We start from the raw sequence: 16,233 nt of genomic DNA, 5'->3' as shown, positions 1-16,233 counted from the left end.
CACCACCAAACACACAGTACTTTGTACATGGTACTTACCAAAACACCTGCCTGACTGGTCCCCAACACAAGCCTGGCACCCAGAGGCAACCCGGCCCAAGCAGGGTTTCTAGCAAGGTCCCCAGCACCCATGGGTGCTGAGTCACCCTGATTTCCTGACCCAGCACTCTGCTCCTTCTCCTGGGGGGGAGGGGCTGGCACTCCATCTGCCAGGGGAAGAGAAAAACCCAGATGCGACACCCCCACCCACCACCACACACAACCCAAAAATAACCGCAGCCCCCTACACACCAGAAACACAAAAACAAAATCTCGCATAAATCCAAAGTCAGAAGGGAAGAAAAAAATTTTTCAAAAGCCAACTACTGCCCCCAAAAGGCTTTTAAACATTCTCCAAAAAAGTTTATTAAAATGTCTTCACTTTAATGCTCGAAACGGAAAAGGTTCTCAAAATATACATACGCCTCTTTTCTCATAGAAATAGAACTTTTTTATAATACAAAAAAATAATAAGACCAAAAAGAAAAAAAAAACAAAAACAAAACAAAAAACCAAAAACGTCAACAGCAACAACCCCGCAGGAACATCTTTAAGTGATTACTCAGGGCCCGGCTGACAGTTACACGTGTGTTGCGTCAGTCCCGTGTCCACACGCGCTCAGCCACGTTTGATCCGGATTGCATCAAGTCCTGAAACCGGGTGCGCGGTGCAGGTGCGTGCGCGCGGTGCCCACGGTGCCCCCTCGGTGCAGGTGCAGGTGCGCGCGGGGCACGCAGGGTGGCCTCGGTGCGCGCGGGGCAGGTGCGCGCGGGGCAGGGCGCACGGTGCCCACGGCGGCCGCGACGCCCCCACGGCACCCCCGGCGCGCTAGCAGTGACCCGCCGAGGCCAGCAGCGGCTCGGGCAGCTGCTTGAACAAGTTCCGCAGGGTGCTGAGCTCTCGCGACAGCTGCTCCACCTTCTTCTGCAGCCGCTCGTTCTCGGCCGTCAGCTCCAGCACCTTGTGCTGCGTCTCCAGGTTGCGCATCTTGGCCTTGTCGCGGCTCTTGCGCACCGCGATGTTGTTGCGCTCGCGCCGCATCTTGTACTCGTCGCTCAGCTTGTCCACCGCCTTCTTGGCCTTGGCCTTGGCGGGCGCGGCCGGCGGCCCCGCGAAGCAGGCGGCGGGCGCGGCCTTGGCGTCGGCGGGGCTCGGCGTGCCGGGAGGGCTGGACGACGACGACGTGGACAGGCTGCCGCTGCTGCCGCTCGGCGTCGCCTGGTAGCCCAGGTAGGCGCGCAGGGCGAACGGGAAACCGGCCGCCATGGCGGGCGCGTCGTCCGCGCGCTTGCAGTCCGCGGGTTCGAAGCCCGGCTCCGCCTTGAGCGCGGCGGGCGGCGGCGGCGGGAAGCAGGCGGGCGGCACGGCCTTGGCGCCCGCGCGGCCGAGGCTCACGTAACCGTAGTCGGCCGGCTTCTTGGCCGGCTTGGCGCCGTAGTCGTCGGCGAAGAGGTCGGAAAGGAAGTCGTGGTGCGCGGGCGCGGGCGCGGGCGCGGCGAAGTCCGCGGCGGGCGCGAGCGGCTCCAGGTAGGGGCTGAAGTCGATGGCGCGCTCGTGCTCGCCGATGGCCGGCTCGGCGGCGGGGGCGCGCGGCGCGGCGCGGGCCGCCTTGGCCCCGTAGGCCAGGCAGTCGGGCTCGTAGTAGAAGTTGGCCACTTCCATGGATCTAAAGGCGGCGGGCGGCGGCGGGAGGCATGCTGCGTCCCAGGCCAGCAGGCGGTGCATGAACGCGGGGCCCGCGGGCTCCGCTGCGTCCCGGTCCCGTGCGCGGCTCGGACTCGGCGCGGCGGCGGCCGAGAGGGAGGTTTATAAGGCGGCGCTTGGCAACGGGCTGCGTCACGCCGAGGCCGCCCCGGCCCCTCCCGCCGCCTGGCCGGTGCGCGTCATTGCCTGGCCGCCGGAGCGCGAGAGGGCGCGGCGGGGAGTGGGGCGCGGCGGGGGTCCGCGCGCGGAGTACTGAGCGGTGTCCCGGGCGCCCCGCCAGCCCCGCGATCGCCACGGACGCGGGAGTCGCCGGCCCGCCCCCCTTCCCGCCCCCTCGGGAACTCGGAGGAGCGCGGCTGCCGCCCGCCCTCTGCTGGAGGACGCGGTGGCCAGTCCCCGCTCCTGTCCGCTGTCCCGGGACCCCGACTCCTGGGAAGCAGAGTGTTCCACCCGGTGCACGACCCCAAACCCTGCCCCCCTCCCCGATCCTGCCCGCTGTCCCTGACCCCCAACTTCATAGAAGCAGTCTTCCGCGAGGTGCATGCCCCCCCAGGTGCTGCCCACCTCTCTCGGCCCCCAACTCCTGGGAAGGATAGCCCTCCACCCGGTGCATCCCCCACCCCCAGGATGCCTGCTGCCCCCAGATCCCAATCCTCCACCCTATGCATGGTCCGCCCTCTGCACCTGCCTACGCCACTGCCCCGCTTCTACGTGAAGGTGGCAGGGGTGGGGGTTCTGCCACATGGTGTGTCTGTGGGGGAGTAACTTCGCCTCTCTAAGCTTCCTCCGTGGAGGCTGTTGGTATTGTTAAAAGCAGCGGTGTCCCAGTGTCAGTAGCGTACCAGGGACACGGATGCCTTCCTAAGACCTGTGCGCACAGCCCTGCACAAGGCTGCAGGCTTCTCAGGTGGTTACTCCAGCCTTAAGAACCCCGCGCTCACCCTGCAGGCTGGGGGAGCAACCCTCCATGCACTGAACAGGCCCCAGGCCTGGACCACCAGCCTCCTCCTTGGAGGGACCCTTTCAAGGAAACCCAGGGCAGCTCTTGGGGCCCACTCTTCTGCCACTCCCAGCCAGGCCCATCAGGCACGAGCTGCCAGCTTGCCTGGGGCTGACCCCCGACCCATTGACCCCAGCCCTGGCCTCAGCAGGCTGGCGGGGCGTTGCTCAACCTTCAGCGTTATCTGCTGAGCTGGGGTGACCTCCGCCCCCAAGAGCTGGAGAAATGACATCTCCCAGTGCCCTTGGGGGTGGGGGGCAGGGAGAGAAGGGATAAGACACTTGCCCTGCCTGCGGCTTTCTGGCCTTCCCAGCAGCCTCTGGGCCAGGAAGGGATCAGGGCCCAGAGAGGCGTGGTGACATCCCTGGGGCCACCCAGCCAGGCCTGGCTGTAAAGTGGGACACTGGGGCTCCACTAAGGCCCCTCCCTTATCCACCACTGGTGACCCCCCACCCCAGCCACTATCCACCTAATTGTCTTCCTTCAGTTTTCCCCAGCCTGGCCTTCAGGAGGGCTGGCCTCAGCAGAGAAGAAGTCCTGAGCCCACCTCGCTGGCCACTGGCCAGTGGATGAACACACTTCCTGTTCCTCTGGACCCTGAAGGCTCTTCCTCAGCCCTGACCCCTGATCCCCCTGATCCTCCTGACCAGAAAGCCCATCTCACCTGCCCCCTCCCCATGTCAGCCCCTCCAGGGAGGACTTCTTTTATTATTCCATTTTATTGACTTGCTGTGGGGATGTGTGCCACGGCTTGCACATGAAGGCCAGAGAACTTTGTGCGGTCAGCTCTCTCCTTGCATCATGTGGGTCCTGGGGACTGAACTCGGGTCTTCAGGCTTGGCAGTAAGTACCTCAAACCACTGAGCCATGGCGCTGTCCAACTTCTCTTTGCTCACTGTTTCAGCTGGGTGTGGCCTCGGGCAAACTGACTCCCCCATCCCAGCCTTAGCTTCCTGCCCAGCATTTCTCGGTTCTGGGAAGATGCAGCCAGAACCTGGGGAGGGTTATCCAGTAATTCAGGCATCTGCTGTGTGTCTTTAGCCAGTCCTGAACCCTCTATGAGCCACATTCTACACTCATCCTCCTGGTCATTTGTAAGTGGGCCCTACTATCTGTGCTTTACAGGTAAGGAAACTGAGGTCATCACAGGAAAGCAATGGCAATTTAGAAAGTCTCCCCTTAGGGTAAAGTCCTAACAGTAAACTGAGGTCTAGACCAACGTGACGTGGGCCCCAGAGAACACACTCCACCTCATCAAAGAGCTTGGCTCTCTGGCCTCTTCACAGCCTCCCTGCCGGGGCTCACCGACCCAAGGCCCACCCAAGTGTGTCACAGGGAGGCCGGGAGTGTGCCCTTCTTTTCCCAGGCTCCCTGCTCAGCTGGCCGACCTCTGCCGTCACCATCACTGCCAGCCTTCCCCAGGGCCCCGAGACCCCACCAGACTGGCCCAGCTGCCCTTCCCCATCCATGGCCAGCTCCTTCCCTCCCCCTGTCCCACCGCATGTTTGGAGGAACCAGGCTGCAAGGGTCCCCGATGGATGTGGTCAAATCAACCTAGAAATGAGCTAGCCCGACACCATGGTGATGTGCTTGGGATCTTAGTTCTTTCTTGTTATTGCCACAGTGCTGGAGTTGGAAGCTTAGGTCTTGCACATGCCCCGCCAGTGAGCTACACACTCTTTTTACTTTTCCTTTTGAGACAGGGCCTTGATAAGTTGCCCAGGCTGGCCTTGAACCTGGGAACCTTCTACTTCACCCTGCAGAGTAGCTGGGATGACCGGCCCAGCAGTCGCTCTAAGTGAATTCATTCCTAACACATAAAGCAAGACTTCACACCACAGTTGTGACATCCAGTTCTTTGAAACCTGGAGCCCTGAACTGGCCTCTCTGGTGTGGTGGCCGTGGCCATGGTGGCTGCTAAGGCAATGGGCTTTTCCAGCATGGGATGCACACCCTCTGTTGCCCCCCAGACTCTTAGCCATCTGCAGGAGGGGAGGCTGAAGCTGAGCCCCCTCCCCCAGCCTGCAGGCAGCAGCCGTGACTCAGTACAGGTGCGACAACAGGTGGGTCTCTAATGAGGGTCAGGGAACCCCTTTTGTTCCCGTGGGGACCCTCCTTACAATGGTTCTCTGGCCACTTCTGTGGCCCTTCAGCCTCAGTCCCTGCTGTATAACATGGCGATGTGGGATGTCCTATCTCTGGGCCCCTTCAGCCTTCTCCTGACAGGTGGGGGTGACCCACAGCCCCACACAGGCCTTGATGGTGGCAAGCCATGAAGACGCCATACAGCAGGCAGATGAGGAAACAGGCCTCAGGAACTCATGACTTCTCCCACAGGTGGGGCCAGAGCCTGCCCCACATCGGAGCTTTGCTGGGGTAGAACACCCTCCCACATGTACCAGAGCCTGGGTTTCATTCCCAACCAAGAAAAGTAAGCAAAGGAGGAAACCACCAGGTCTCCTCTCCTGAGGCCTCAGTTTCCCGACTGTGCTCAGCAGTCAATCGCCAGTTGGCATGCTCAGCATAACCGCCTTCTGTGAAACTTGCCTGTGTGTATGCTGCCACCACGTGGCGAGCCTTGGAACTGCAGGAGTGACTTGGTATCTTTAGGTGAGAATCCGGTTGGGTGAGAATCCAGCTCCGTGCAGTGATTTGCTAAGGGGAGGCTGGTGCTGTGGGTGTGGGTATCACACCCACAGGACATGAGCGCACTACTAAGAGAAATACAAACATCCAGGAGATGGGCAAAAGGCATTCAGCCTTCTTGTAGTTACTCATCAAACTTTCTAAACTATAGTTCAAATCCTAGAGACACATGGATCACGTCAGGCTCCGGGAAGACACTGCAGGAATGGGGATCAATGCCAGAGGATCTGAATGGCACAGGGTACAGTGGGGTTGACATGAGTACAGAAGCCTATAGGTCTGTACCAGACAGAGAAATGGCCAGGCAAAGTCCACCTCTGCAGGGCTGTGCACATTACAAACAGCTTTGCCGGTCGGTGTCGTCGAGACTGCATGTTAGGGGGGCTAGGAGATGGAACAGAACCTGTAACAGACCCCTTGGCTCTCTGTAGGACATGGCTTGTGGTACAAGCCAGTGAGGGAAAGACATCCACCAGGCAGGAAGTGGGGGTGGACCTGGTGGGACGAGGTCACCTTCAGGACCTCTGCTGAAGATACAACCATTGAGATGTGCTGATGAATTGGGCATGGGGGCACTGTGCCTCTAGGGTCTGAGCCTCAGCCAGAAAGGGTTGGATGACTGACTACACAAAGGTCAGACTGCTTTGTCTGTCTCTTGACTATTCTTGTCCCTCTCTGTGCCTCTGACTTAGAATCACAGCCGTTGGGCCCGGAGGGTTGCTTTGGGTTTTCCCGTCTTGGCTACATGTGAGACTCCAATCAAAAAACAGAGAGAGAGAGACTATGCATCCTTCTGTTGAACTCAGTAGTCAGCCATGGCAGTGAGGAAGCCATCTTGAGCACATAGGCCAGACCACCTCTCACTTCCCCGGGGCCTCTGAGACCTGGGGTCCACCTCTCCTGTGTAGAGCCCACAGCCACACCTGCAAACACCACCATCCCTATAATGGCGAGTATCTTTTCTTCTAAAGCACTGACACTGAAGGATGACTACATCTGGATGTCTACGTCATAGCAGGTTTGTGGCCTTTACAAGGGAATCACGAACCGTGAGAGGATTTCATTCACTAACTCCGCAAGTACCAGGCGTGGTGACGCAGGCCTGTGACCCTGCACCCAGGAGGTGGAGGCAGGATCAAGGGTTCACGGTTCATGGTGGCACACACCTTTAATACCAGCATACATACACACACACACACACACACACACACACACACACACACACACACCCCGAGTCAGAGGCAGGTGGATCTCTCTGAGTTCAAGGCCAACCTGAGCTATATAGTGGGACCCTGACTTTAAAAAAAAAAAAAAAAAAAAAGATATCTCTTGATATTTCTGACCTAGAAATACCAGTTAATTTTACAAGACTCAGGTGGACATGCACCAGTGCCTGTGACATCACACGGGTGTTGTCCCTACAGAGAATGTAAAAGGATGAGGTGGCTTTGAGGGGGAAGAACGGGATAGTGCTGTCCAACAGAACTCTCTGGTATGCCAGGAACAGCCTCTCCCTGTGTCGTTTCAGCCACATGTGGCTCCCAAGCACCTGGAGCCTGGGTGATGCCCTTGAAGAGAAGATCTTTTACTGCATTTTTGCATCGCAGTTTTGTTTTTGAAAGTCTCATGTAGCCCAGGCCAAGCTGATCCCCTTGGCCTGCATGGGAGGACAAGTGTGAGCCACCACACAGCCTTGGATTTTAATATGTAAGTTCTCTCCTGCGGCTGGTGACCATTGTACTGAGTGGTAATCACCTCTACAATCTATGGTTTTGAAATCTATTGTTTTGATTTGTTCTGTTTTGTTTTTAACATGTGTGGGTGTTTGGCCTGAATGTGTGTCTGTGTGCCTGGTGCCTGCAGAGGCCAGAAGGAGGTGTCAAGGCCCTGGAGCTGGAGGTATGGATGGTTGTGAGCCACCACGTGGGTGCTGGGAACAGAAGCTGGGTCTTCTGGAAAAGCAGCCAGTGCGCTTAACCACTGCGCCATCTGTCCGGGCCCCTCTACGGTGTTTTGTTAAATGAATAAACGGAGGAGTAGGACTCTGCTGTGTTTTGAGGGCGGGCTTGAAGTGAGACATGAGCAAGTGGAAGCATGCAGACTGGGGCCAGGCCGTGTACCCCAAAATCCACTGGCTTAACCTTTATTTTAGCCTGGCTCATCACCTATAAACCTAACACTCGGGAGACTGAGCTGAAGAGAGTGCCAGCCTCAGCTACATGAGGTTGGGACCAGCCTGAGCTACAGAGTGAGGCCTTGGGAGGGAGAGAGGGAGGGAGCATACTAAAAAACCTCATCACTTACCGATCTAGGTTCCCAGGAGTTTAAGAACATGGGCATGGCAGGCCAGCTGCCCACTGGGACATCTACCGGGTGGCTTCCTCATCCCTGAGTGTGGCCCTCAGCTAGAGTGGCCTGCATAGCTGATAGATGTCTGTGGTGTGTCTGTGACGGCAGCCCTCTGGTCCTCAGTTGTCCCCCAGGGAGCTGCTACAACAGCTCCCCACGTGGTCTCCCCACGTGATTTTCATGTCACCTTAGTACATGGTCCACGTGGGCTCTCCTAGTGTCCTCCTCATGTGGCCCATTCCCCGTACCTCTCAGCAAACGCCTCTGACACAGCAGTGGGCTTAAATCCAAGAATGGCCCCAGGACAGAGGTCACAGCCTTTGTCCGGCCCTCACACCAGGACGAGGATGAAGCAGAAGACCTCCACCCTTCCTGTCAGGTTTTCATTGCTGACAGAATGACTCAGAGGAAGAACCTAAAGGAAGAAGGGTGGTGATCACGTGGCCCAGCTGGTCACCGATGCTGAGCCACAGTTCAGTCCCTGAAACTCGTGTGGAAGGAGACTTCCAAGGTAAATCGAAGCGCTCAGGAGGCGAAGGTGCTACATAGAGACTTTGAGGCCAACCTGTGCTACATGAGACTTAACAATAAAGAGACACAGCTCCAGAGAGACTGGAGAGACACTCTTGGTGGTCAAGAGCACTAACAGCCCTTTAGAGGACCTGGCTCAGTTCCCAGCACCCAATAGTGGCTCACAACCATCTATAACTTCGGTTCCAGGTGATCCAACGCCCTCTTCTGGCTTCTGCAAGTACTGCATGCATGTGGTATACCATGCTATAACATGCAGGCAAACACCTATACACATGAAAAAACAATCCAATTTTAAATAATGAATCTTTAGGCAGGCAGTGATGGTGCATGCCTTTAATCCCAACACTCAGGAGCCAGAGGCAGGCTGATTTCTATGAGTTCAAGGCCAGCCTGGTCTATCTACAAAGAGAGTTTCAGCACAGCCTGGGCTGTTACACAGAGAAACCCTATCTCAAAAAAATTTAAATAAAAATAAACCTTAAAATATATTTAGAGAGAGAAAGAGACAGACATAAATGAATTTAGGAGGATAAAGAACCTCTATGCTGGCTCACAGTTCAGAGATCTTGTTCCCAGTCCACTGCTGTAGGCCTGAGGCCAGACAGCAGAAAGACCTGTGGAGGAGAGGTAAACAAGGCTGTCGGCAGGCAGAGGCAGAGAAGGTATGCCCTCAGTGCCCACTTCCCCTATCAGCCTAAGAGGCCACTCAGCCTGACTCCATGGGTTAGCCCCTAGTGATGTCCAGCCCTCAGCAGCACCTACCCCTACCCTGCCCCCACCTCCGACCAAACCTTCATGTACCACCATCTGGAAGACATCTCAAATACAACAGACCACAACAGGAGTAAGAAAGCCTGCCACCAATCTATGCCCGTTCTCTTCTCCCCCCCCCCCCGTCACCCTTTCCTGTCCTTGGTTAGCCAAGGCAAACTACCCCCCACGCCTTCTCTGTGGTCCTTCAAGGTCAGCCCAACCACTGTCTCCACTTATGGGGTCAGCGATAGTGAGCCACCACCCTGGATGTACCTGCAGGTGCAGTGCAAAGAGCTGCCACTAGGGGGAGCTTCTGCCCGCTGTCACCTGACATCAGATCACACCCAGTTGATGGCCTTAAGGATGCTCACCAGGTAGGAATATTCTGCCCTGCCCCACCCCAAGGAGCCAGCGCCCACCCAGCTGGGCGTCTCTGTGCACACCATCTGCATGGGCAAGCATCCTCCATGGGGGTGGCTTTCCGTGTACTATCTCTGTCCTTCACCGCCCGCCCACCCCCCCACCCCACCCCCGATGATATCTTGGTTTTGGAGATGGAACCTAGGACCCACTCCCACTTTTTTGAACTTTCTAAAAGTTGCATTTATTTATTTGTGTAGGGGGACAGGTGAAGGTCAGAGTACACTTGTCAGAGTCAGCTCTCTCCATCACATGGGTCTTGGGGATTAAATTCAGGTCCTCAAGTTTAGCAACAAATAAGTTTACCCACTGAGCAATGTTGCTCAGCCCTAACTTTTTTTTTAACAAGGCTGTTTTGTTGTTTAGTTTAATTATTATGTATACAGTGTTGTGTCTTCAGGCCAGAAGAGGGCACCAGATCTCATCACAGATGGTTGTGAGCCACCATGTGGTTGCTGGGAATTGAACTCAGGACCTCTGGAAGAGCAGCCAGTGCTCTTAACTGCTGAGCCATCTTTCAGCCCCCAGCCCTAACGTTTTTTTTGTTTTTTACTTTTTTTTTTTTTTTTTTTTTTTTTTTTGAGGATCGAACCCAGGGCCTTGCACTTGCTAGTCAAGCGCTCTACCACTGAGCTAAATCCCCAACCTTCCCTAACAGGTTTTTTAAATGTTTATTTTTAGGTTTATTTATTGTATTGTGTGGGTGTTTTGTCTGCATGTGTGTATACTATGTGGCATATCTGGTACCTGAAAAGTTCAGAAAGGATGTTGTGTACCCTAGAACCGGAGTTATAGATGGTTGTGAGCCAACTTGTAAGTGAGCCAACCTGTAAACACTGTGAATCGAACCAGGATCCTCTGCAAAAACAAGCTCTCTCTAACTGTTGAGCCAACTCTCCAGCCCTCTAACTGCCCAAGCTGTCTTTTAACTCCATTCTTCCTACCTCAGTTTACCCTGTAGCTGGGATTACAGGCCTGGCCACAGGTCTTGTGTAACTCAGGCTGGCCTCAAACTCACTATATAGCTGAAGATGACCCTGAACTTCTGATCCTCCTGCCTCCACCTCCACGATGCTGGGATCACAGCTCTGCCTCAGCACACCCAGTTTCTGTGATGCTGGGGATGGACCCATCACCTTTAGAATTTTTTTTAAAGATTTATTTATTATGCAATCAGTATTCTGCTTGCATGTTTCCCTGCAGGCCAGAAGAGGGCACCAGACCTCATTACAAGTGGTTGCCAGGAATTGAACTCAGGACCTTTGGAAGAGCAGTCGGTGCTCTTAACAGCTGAGCCATCTCTCCAGCCCCTAAATGTTTTAATTAGGAAATAATTTGAGACTTAGAGAAGAGTTGCACATTACCTGCCGTGTTTAATTTCACACAGGTTCTTTATTCTTTTTTTCTGAGCCTCGGTGCCGGTCAGCACCTCTGAATGCCTCAGTAGGTTTGCTGAGAACAGCGCTTCACTAATACAGACGGACCAAGGCCTCTCAGTGTCTTCCGCTCACTCGGATGGCATTGCTGGCTCCAGCAATGTCCTCTCAGGTGCAGGTGTGGCCTGCCTGTCCCTGTTGCCTCTTTGCTGTCCTGTGTCTGAAACAGTTGCTCGCTCTTTTAATTTTTCTTTTTTGACAGGGTCTCGCTGTCAGGGCAGCCCTCCTGTCTCACCCTCCCAAGGGCCTGGCATCTGCCATATTTGGAAACCCATGCTTTGTGTCTCAAGTCAGGAAGTTGAGGAAGAGGCCGGCCATCTTGGAAATCCACCACCTTCATTACCTAGCGGGGCCCCTCTCCCTGTCTGGAGGCCTACCAGGACGTCTAACTCCTCAGTGCCCTGATAAAGGCACAATCCCAGATTACAGACCATCGTTTGGGAAAGTCACAGAGGGACAGGAGCTTGAAGCAACTGAACATCACATCCACAGTCAGGAGAGCAGTGAATGCTTACCTGTGTGCACTGACGGGGCCCTCTCTACATTCACACAGTCCAGGACCCCCAAGTCCAGGGAATGGTGCCACCCACAGTGGGTAGGTCTTTAACATCAATCATTCGATCAAGACATCCCTCACAAACATTCTCAGATGATTCTAGATCAGCATTTCTCAGCCTATAGGTTGTGACCCCTGTGGAGGTCACCTAAGACTGTGGGAAAACACAGATATTTACATTCACAGTAGCAACATTACAGTTATGAAGTAGCAAGAAAATAATTGTACAGTGGGGGGGGGGGGTCACCACAACATGTGGAACTGTGTTAAAGGGTCACAGCATTAAGAAGATTGACAATTTGTCACCCACCTCCCGTGTCCCACTAGGCACATTCAACAGTTTGTTCTCAAGGGGGCAGGACCCAGGCCTGCATCCTTAGCACCTTGTTAAGCACCTCCGGTCCCAGGTGTTCATTATTGCCAGAGTAAAGTATCAATGAATGAATACTTTCTTGCAGCCCAGAGCAGAGGCATGTCTCAGAAACCCCCGTTCCTATTAAGAAGTAGGCTAAGCTAGGTTCGCTCATGTGCGCCCAGTGTGGAGGCTAGAATTCGATCTCAGATCTCTGGTTTTAATCTCGCCTCCCCGGCTCTTTCCTCAGTTGCCCCTAAAGAACCAAAACTGGGTCTGAAAACCCCTTACAACCACGCAGATGGCAGTACCGAAATCTGCCAGCAGGTGTCGCCAGAATTCCCTAACCACAGTCAGACAACAGAGTGCCCCATTCAAATACGCAAATACTCGGGGTGTTTGTAGTGTGTTTGTTTGGGGGAGGGAGGATTTTACCTCCCAGGCAGTTTGCAAGATGTTGCACCTCAAACAAAGCTGCAGCTGCATCTTTGCACCTTTGTTCACAGGCTAGAAACAGAATCTCAAAGAGTAAAAGCCACCCTTAAGGTTCTTAGATAGGACCCAGAGAGGGCATGAGGTTAACCAAGGACACACAACAAGCTAATGGGCAGGATGCAGAGAACTGCCCCTCTCTAGCTGTGAATTTCTCCTGCATGTGGATTTTGCTCCCCACTAAGTTGCCGTAGTCCTGCAGCAGGGAGGGAAGGAGCCTCCTCCACTCCCGTCCATTTCAGTAGACAAACGAAAGTGCCCGAGAATGCAATGGTGTATTTCTGCTTTCGGGGACCCCCTCTCTGTCCTGTGTGCAATCAGGAATTTCCATCTTCTGGTCCTTCTGGTCCAAAGTGGCTGCTCCAGCACCTACCATCATAATTACCTTTGCGTGTATGAGAAGCAAAAGAAATTAGCTTCTTGATATCCCCATGTGTGCAAACTATTCTGAAATCAAAACTGGGAATGAGAGTCAGGTGGTGGTGGTGGTGGCGGCGGCACAAGCCTTTAATCCCAGCATTCCACAGGCGGATCTCTGTGAGTTCCAGAGGCCAGCCTTGTCTACAGGAGTTCCAGGACAGCCAGGGCAACACAGAGAAACCCTGTCTCCGAAAACATAAAAGAGAGCGTGGGAATAAGCAAGCCAGGCATCATAGTCACTAACTTACAAAGCAGGGCAGGCTACCGGAGAGTCCCTTCACCAGAAAAGATGGCTGTAGTGTATGGAATTTTCTTGGGGTCACCAACCACCTCCCAAATAAAGACACAAAGACTTATTATGAATGCTCAGCCTTATCTTATGCTTGTCCCACTAGCTCTTTTAACTTAACCTGTTTCTCTTCATCTACATTTTGCCTCGGGGCTTTCACTCTGTATGCCCTACTTTCCTGCTTCCTCCACGTCTGTCTGGCCCCTGGTGTCTCCTTGGCATCTTTTTCTTTCTTCCTCCCAGCCAAAATTCCTCCTCCTCCTTACTCTCCTGCCTGGAAGCCCCACCTAGTCCTCCTCACTAGTGGCCATTCAGCTTTTTATTAGACCAGTCAGGTGCCTTAGGCAGGCAAGGTAAAACATCAACACATCTTTACATATTTAAACAAAGTTCTGAAACAGAGGGCACCCACTCTCCACCAATCACATGCTTCAGGGAGGGTCTACCTTGTGGGTCAGTGCCCTAGGAATAGTGCAGCCAAGATTTGGGGGTGAGTCCTGGTCCTACCTTCCCCATTTGTGTGTCAGGATTCTCTCTGGGCCTCAGTTTCCTTGTTTGTAACATGGAGGCAGTGAGAGAATGCATGGGCCCCTGTCTGCACCACACACCCTCAACAGGAAAGGAATGGGGTGATCAGAAGTAAAAGTATGTCAGACAGGTTTGCCATCAGTGTCGAGCTAGCCTGGGCTACAGACTGAGGCCATGAAAGTGGAGACATTAACTACTAACTCACAGAAATAGAGAGAGAGAGATGGACACCCAGAAGCACAAGGAGCAGCTGCCTGGACTGACCTGAGATCCTGCTGTTGCTCCAAAGTCCCAGTGACTTTTTCTTTTCTTTTTTTCAGAAATAGAAAAGCTGTCCTCGAGGTCACGTGGAATGGCAAGGGATACCACACAGCCTCGTCAACCTTGAAAACCAAGAGAAAAGCTGGGCAGGGGAGTGCTGGCCTTTTAAAGTGTCGTGGCCTTTTAAGCCACAGCTGTCCAAACCAGCTACCAGCGGCCACAGCTGTCCAAACCAGCTACCAGCGGTGGCGGCGGTTAGGCCTTAGGCAGCAAGGGCTGTAGCAGGGAGGTCTAGTCCCTCTGGCTCTACCTCCTGCAAAGCTAAGAAGGGAACTTAACTAAACCTCCCTCCCTCTAAAGAACTCAAGTTTCAAAGGTTAAGGTGGAATTCTGCTCTCCAGACAGGCTGAATAGCAAGTAGCTCACCTCCTCTCCTTGCTGGCATCCTCCAAAGAGCCCCAGTGCTTCTCCTTCCCCCTCCTTATAAACCCTTTCTCACCTGGCTCCTCCCTACCACTTCCTGTCAGCTAGTTGCTGTCAGCCTCCTGACCGCAGGTGAATTTTATTAATCAAATACATCTTTTCATCATTAAATATTCGTTCCAGAGCATAAGCAGAAGTGACACACCTTGAAATAGTCTAAACAAAAAAAGAAAGGTTTTAACTTTAACATAATAAGACTGTACACAATAAGAGCAATCCTCAAAGATTACATTCACAATGTAATGAATTCAGTCCATTTGAGTCTGGCAACTTAAAATACTCCATTATAGATCCTATCTTCATGAATCTAAAGTTTTACACCTCATTCATAACTAAGGAAAGCTGCAACTGTAACTATCTAGTCTCCAACTCCATCAAAAACCCCAGAAGGATTATATTGCTTTAGTAAACAGAAAGTGCTCTGCAAACAACTTCTAAAACCCTGGTAATGACAGAGACATCTGGCTGCCTGGACAGTCACCCAAAGGTCCTTCTGCAACATTGGGGCATCCACCTTCAGCCTACAGGACCACAGTATCTGGCAGACTTCTCAGTGAAGCAGGAAATTTGAAGGACTGTCCTGCCTTGTTTTGGCAAAGTTCAACAGTCTTTTTCCTGTGTGTCCTGCATGTCCTATCTGCACAACACATTGTCTGCAGTCAAAGGCAAGAACAGTGTCTTTGCCCAGTGGCTAACCTTTCCACATGAAAGCAAACTCCATAAGGAATTTCTTCAATGCCCATCATCTTCTCTGAAGTAAATGGGTACTGCCAGCTGTGTCTCATTGTGATGAAAAACCCTAAGTTAACAAAACATTTTAAATGCTATATTCTGTGGGTCTTTGAAAGGTTTGAAGACCATCTATCTATCTAAAATATATCTATATGATCTGGAAAGCATACCTAACATATCTATAATTTTGATTGTTATAAATGACTAACCACTAACCTGTGTTCCTGATTATCTCATATAGTTTATAATAACAGCTTTCAAAAACTAGAATTTTACCTTACATTTTTAAATGAACTGCATAGGTACAAACTTAAACAAGAGTAGAAACATATATACAATATGTTGTAACAAAAATAACCTTAATTTTTGTCAATATACAAAAATCCTTTAAACAAATGTAGAAATATACATACAGTGTAACAAAAATAACTTTAAATTTGTATCAATATTCTATATTCCCCTAAATGATAACAAACATCCATAACCCACCAAGTAACCAATAGCCTCCCACACACCTCTTGGGAATGTGAACTTGTTCTCCAAACTTCTTCCTGCTGTCTGTGGGAGAAGTATCTTTAGAGTCTCAGAGAGAAAAATTTGAGATAATGACCAAGTCCTGGGAAGACAAGCAGTAACTTTGCTGATAGCTATCACCTGTCAAGTTTTAGGAGGTCTCACCTAATCAATCCTGATCCATATTAACCCTGAGGGAATCCACAGTCTCCCATCTCCTGTGGGAACAAAACTCCAAAGCATATTTGATTTCCATTTGACAAATATATTTTTAGACTTTTTAAAAGTGAAGGCATTCCTAAGTATACAGGCTGATTTATTTCAACAATCCCTCTTTCAGTTCCAGGTCCCTTTGCTTTTCAACACAAAATTCAAATCAACACAATAACACAGGATCTAGACTACCTATATATTTCTCATCTTAAATGGCTTTTTCTTTCACTCTTTGAAAGACTTATAAACTATTCATTTTTTTCTATGACTATACCCTTTTCTTTTCTTTTTTTTGTTTTTGTTTTTGTTTTTTTGTTTTATTTTGTTTTGTTTTTCAAGACAGGGTTTCTCTGTAGCTTTGGAGCCTGTCCTGGACTAGCTCTGTAGACCAGGCTGGCCTCGAACTCACAGAGATCCACCCACCTCTGCCTCCCAAATGCTGGGATTACAGGCGTGCGCCACCACCGCCCAGCCCTTTCCTTTTCTTAAGCCTACACACATTGTTAAACACACT

The 16,233-nt window shown here is 52.3% G+C and overlaps 1 protein-coding gene across 1 annotated transcript; it reads right to left on the bottom strand.

The window, feature by feature from the left end:
* Positions 1-368: 368 nt before the first annotated feature.
* Positions 369-2,061, bottom strand: Cebpb (CCAAT enhancer binding protein beta). Its single transcript, XM_036185348.1, has one exon. The coding sequence runs from the start codon at positions 1,761-1,763 to the stop codon at positions 867-869; it is 897 nt and encodes a 298-aa protein (XP_036041241.1). The 5' UTR covers positions 1,764-2,061; the 3' UTR covers positions 369-866.
* Between the last annotated feature and the right edge of the window lie 14,172 nt (positions 2,062-16,233).

The sequence above is a fragment of the Onychomys torridus genome, chromosome 4 (assembly GCF_903995425.1).
Source record: "Onychomys torridus chromosome 4, mOncTor1.1, whole genome shotgun sequence".
Taxonomy (NCBI): Eukaryota; Metazoa; Chordata; class Mammalia; order Rodentia; family Cricetidae; genus Onychomys; species Onychomys torridus.
Note: the sequence above shows the minus strand (reverse complement) of the source record. Positions and strands in the feature narration are given on the sequence as shown.

Excerpts from the sequence above, each read along its gene's own strand:
- Cebpb (XM_036185348.1), bottom strand. The coding sequence starts at position 1,763 with ATGCACCGCCTGCTGGCCTGGGACGCAGCATGCCTCCCGCCGCCGCCC.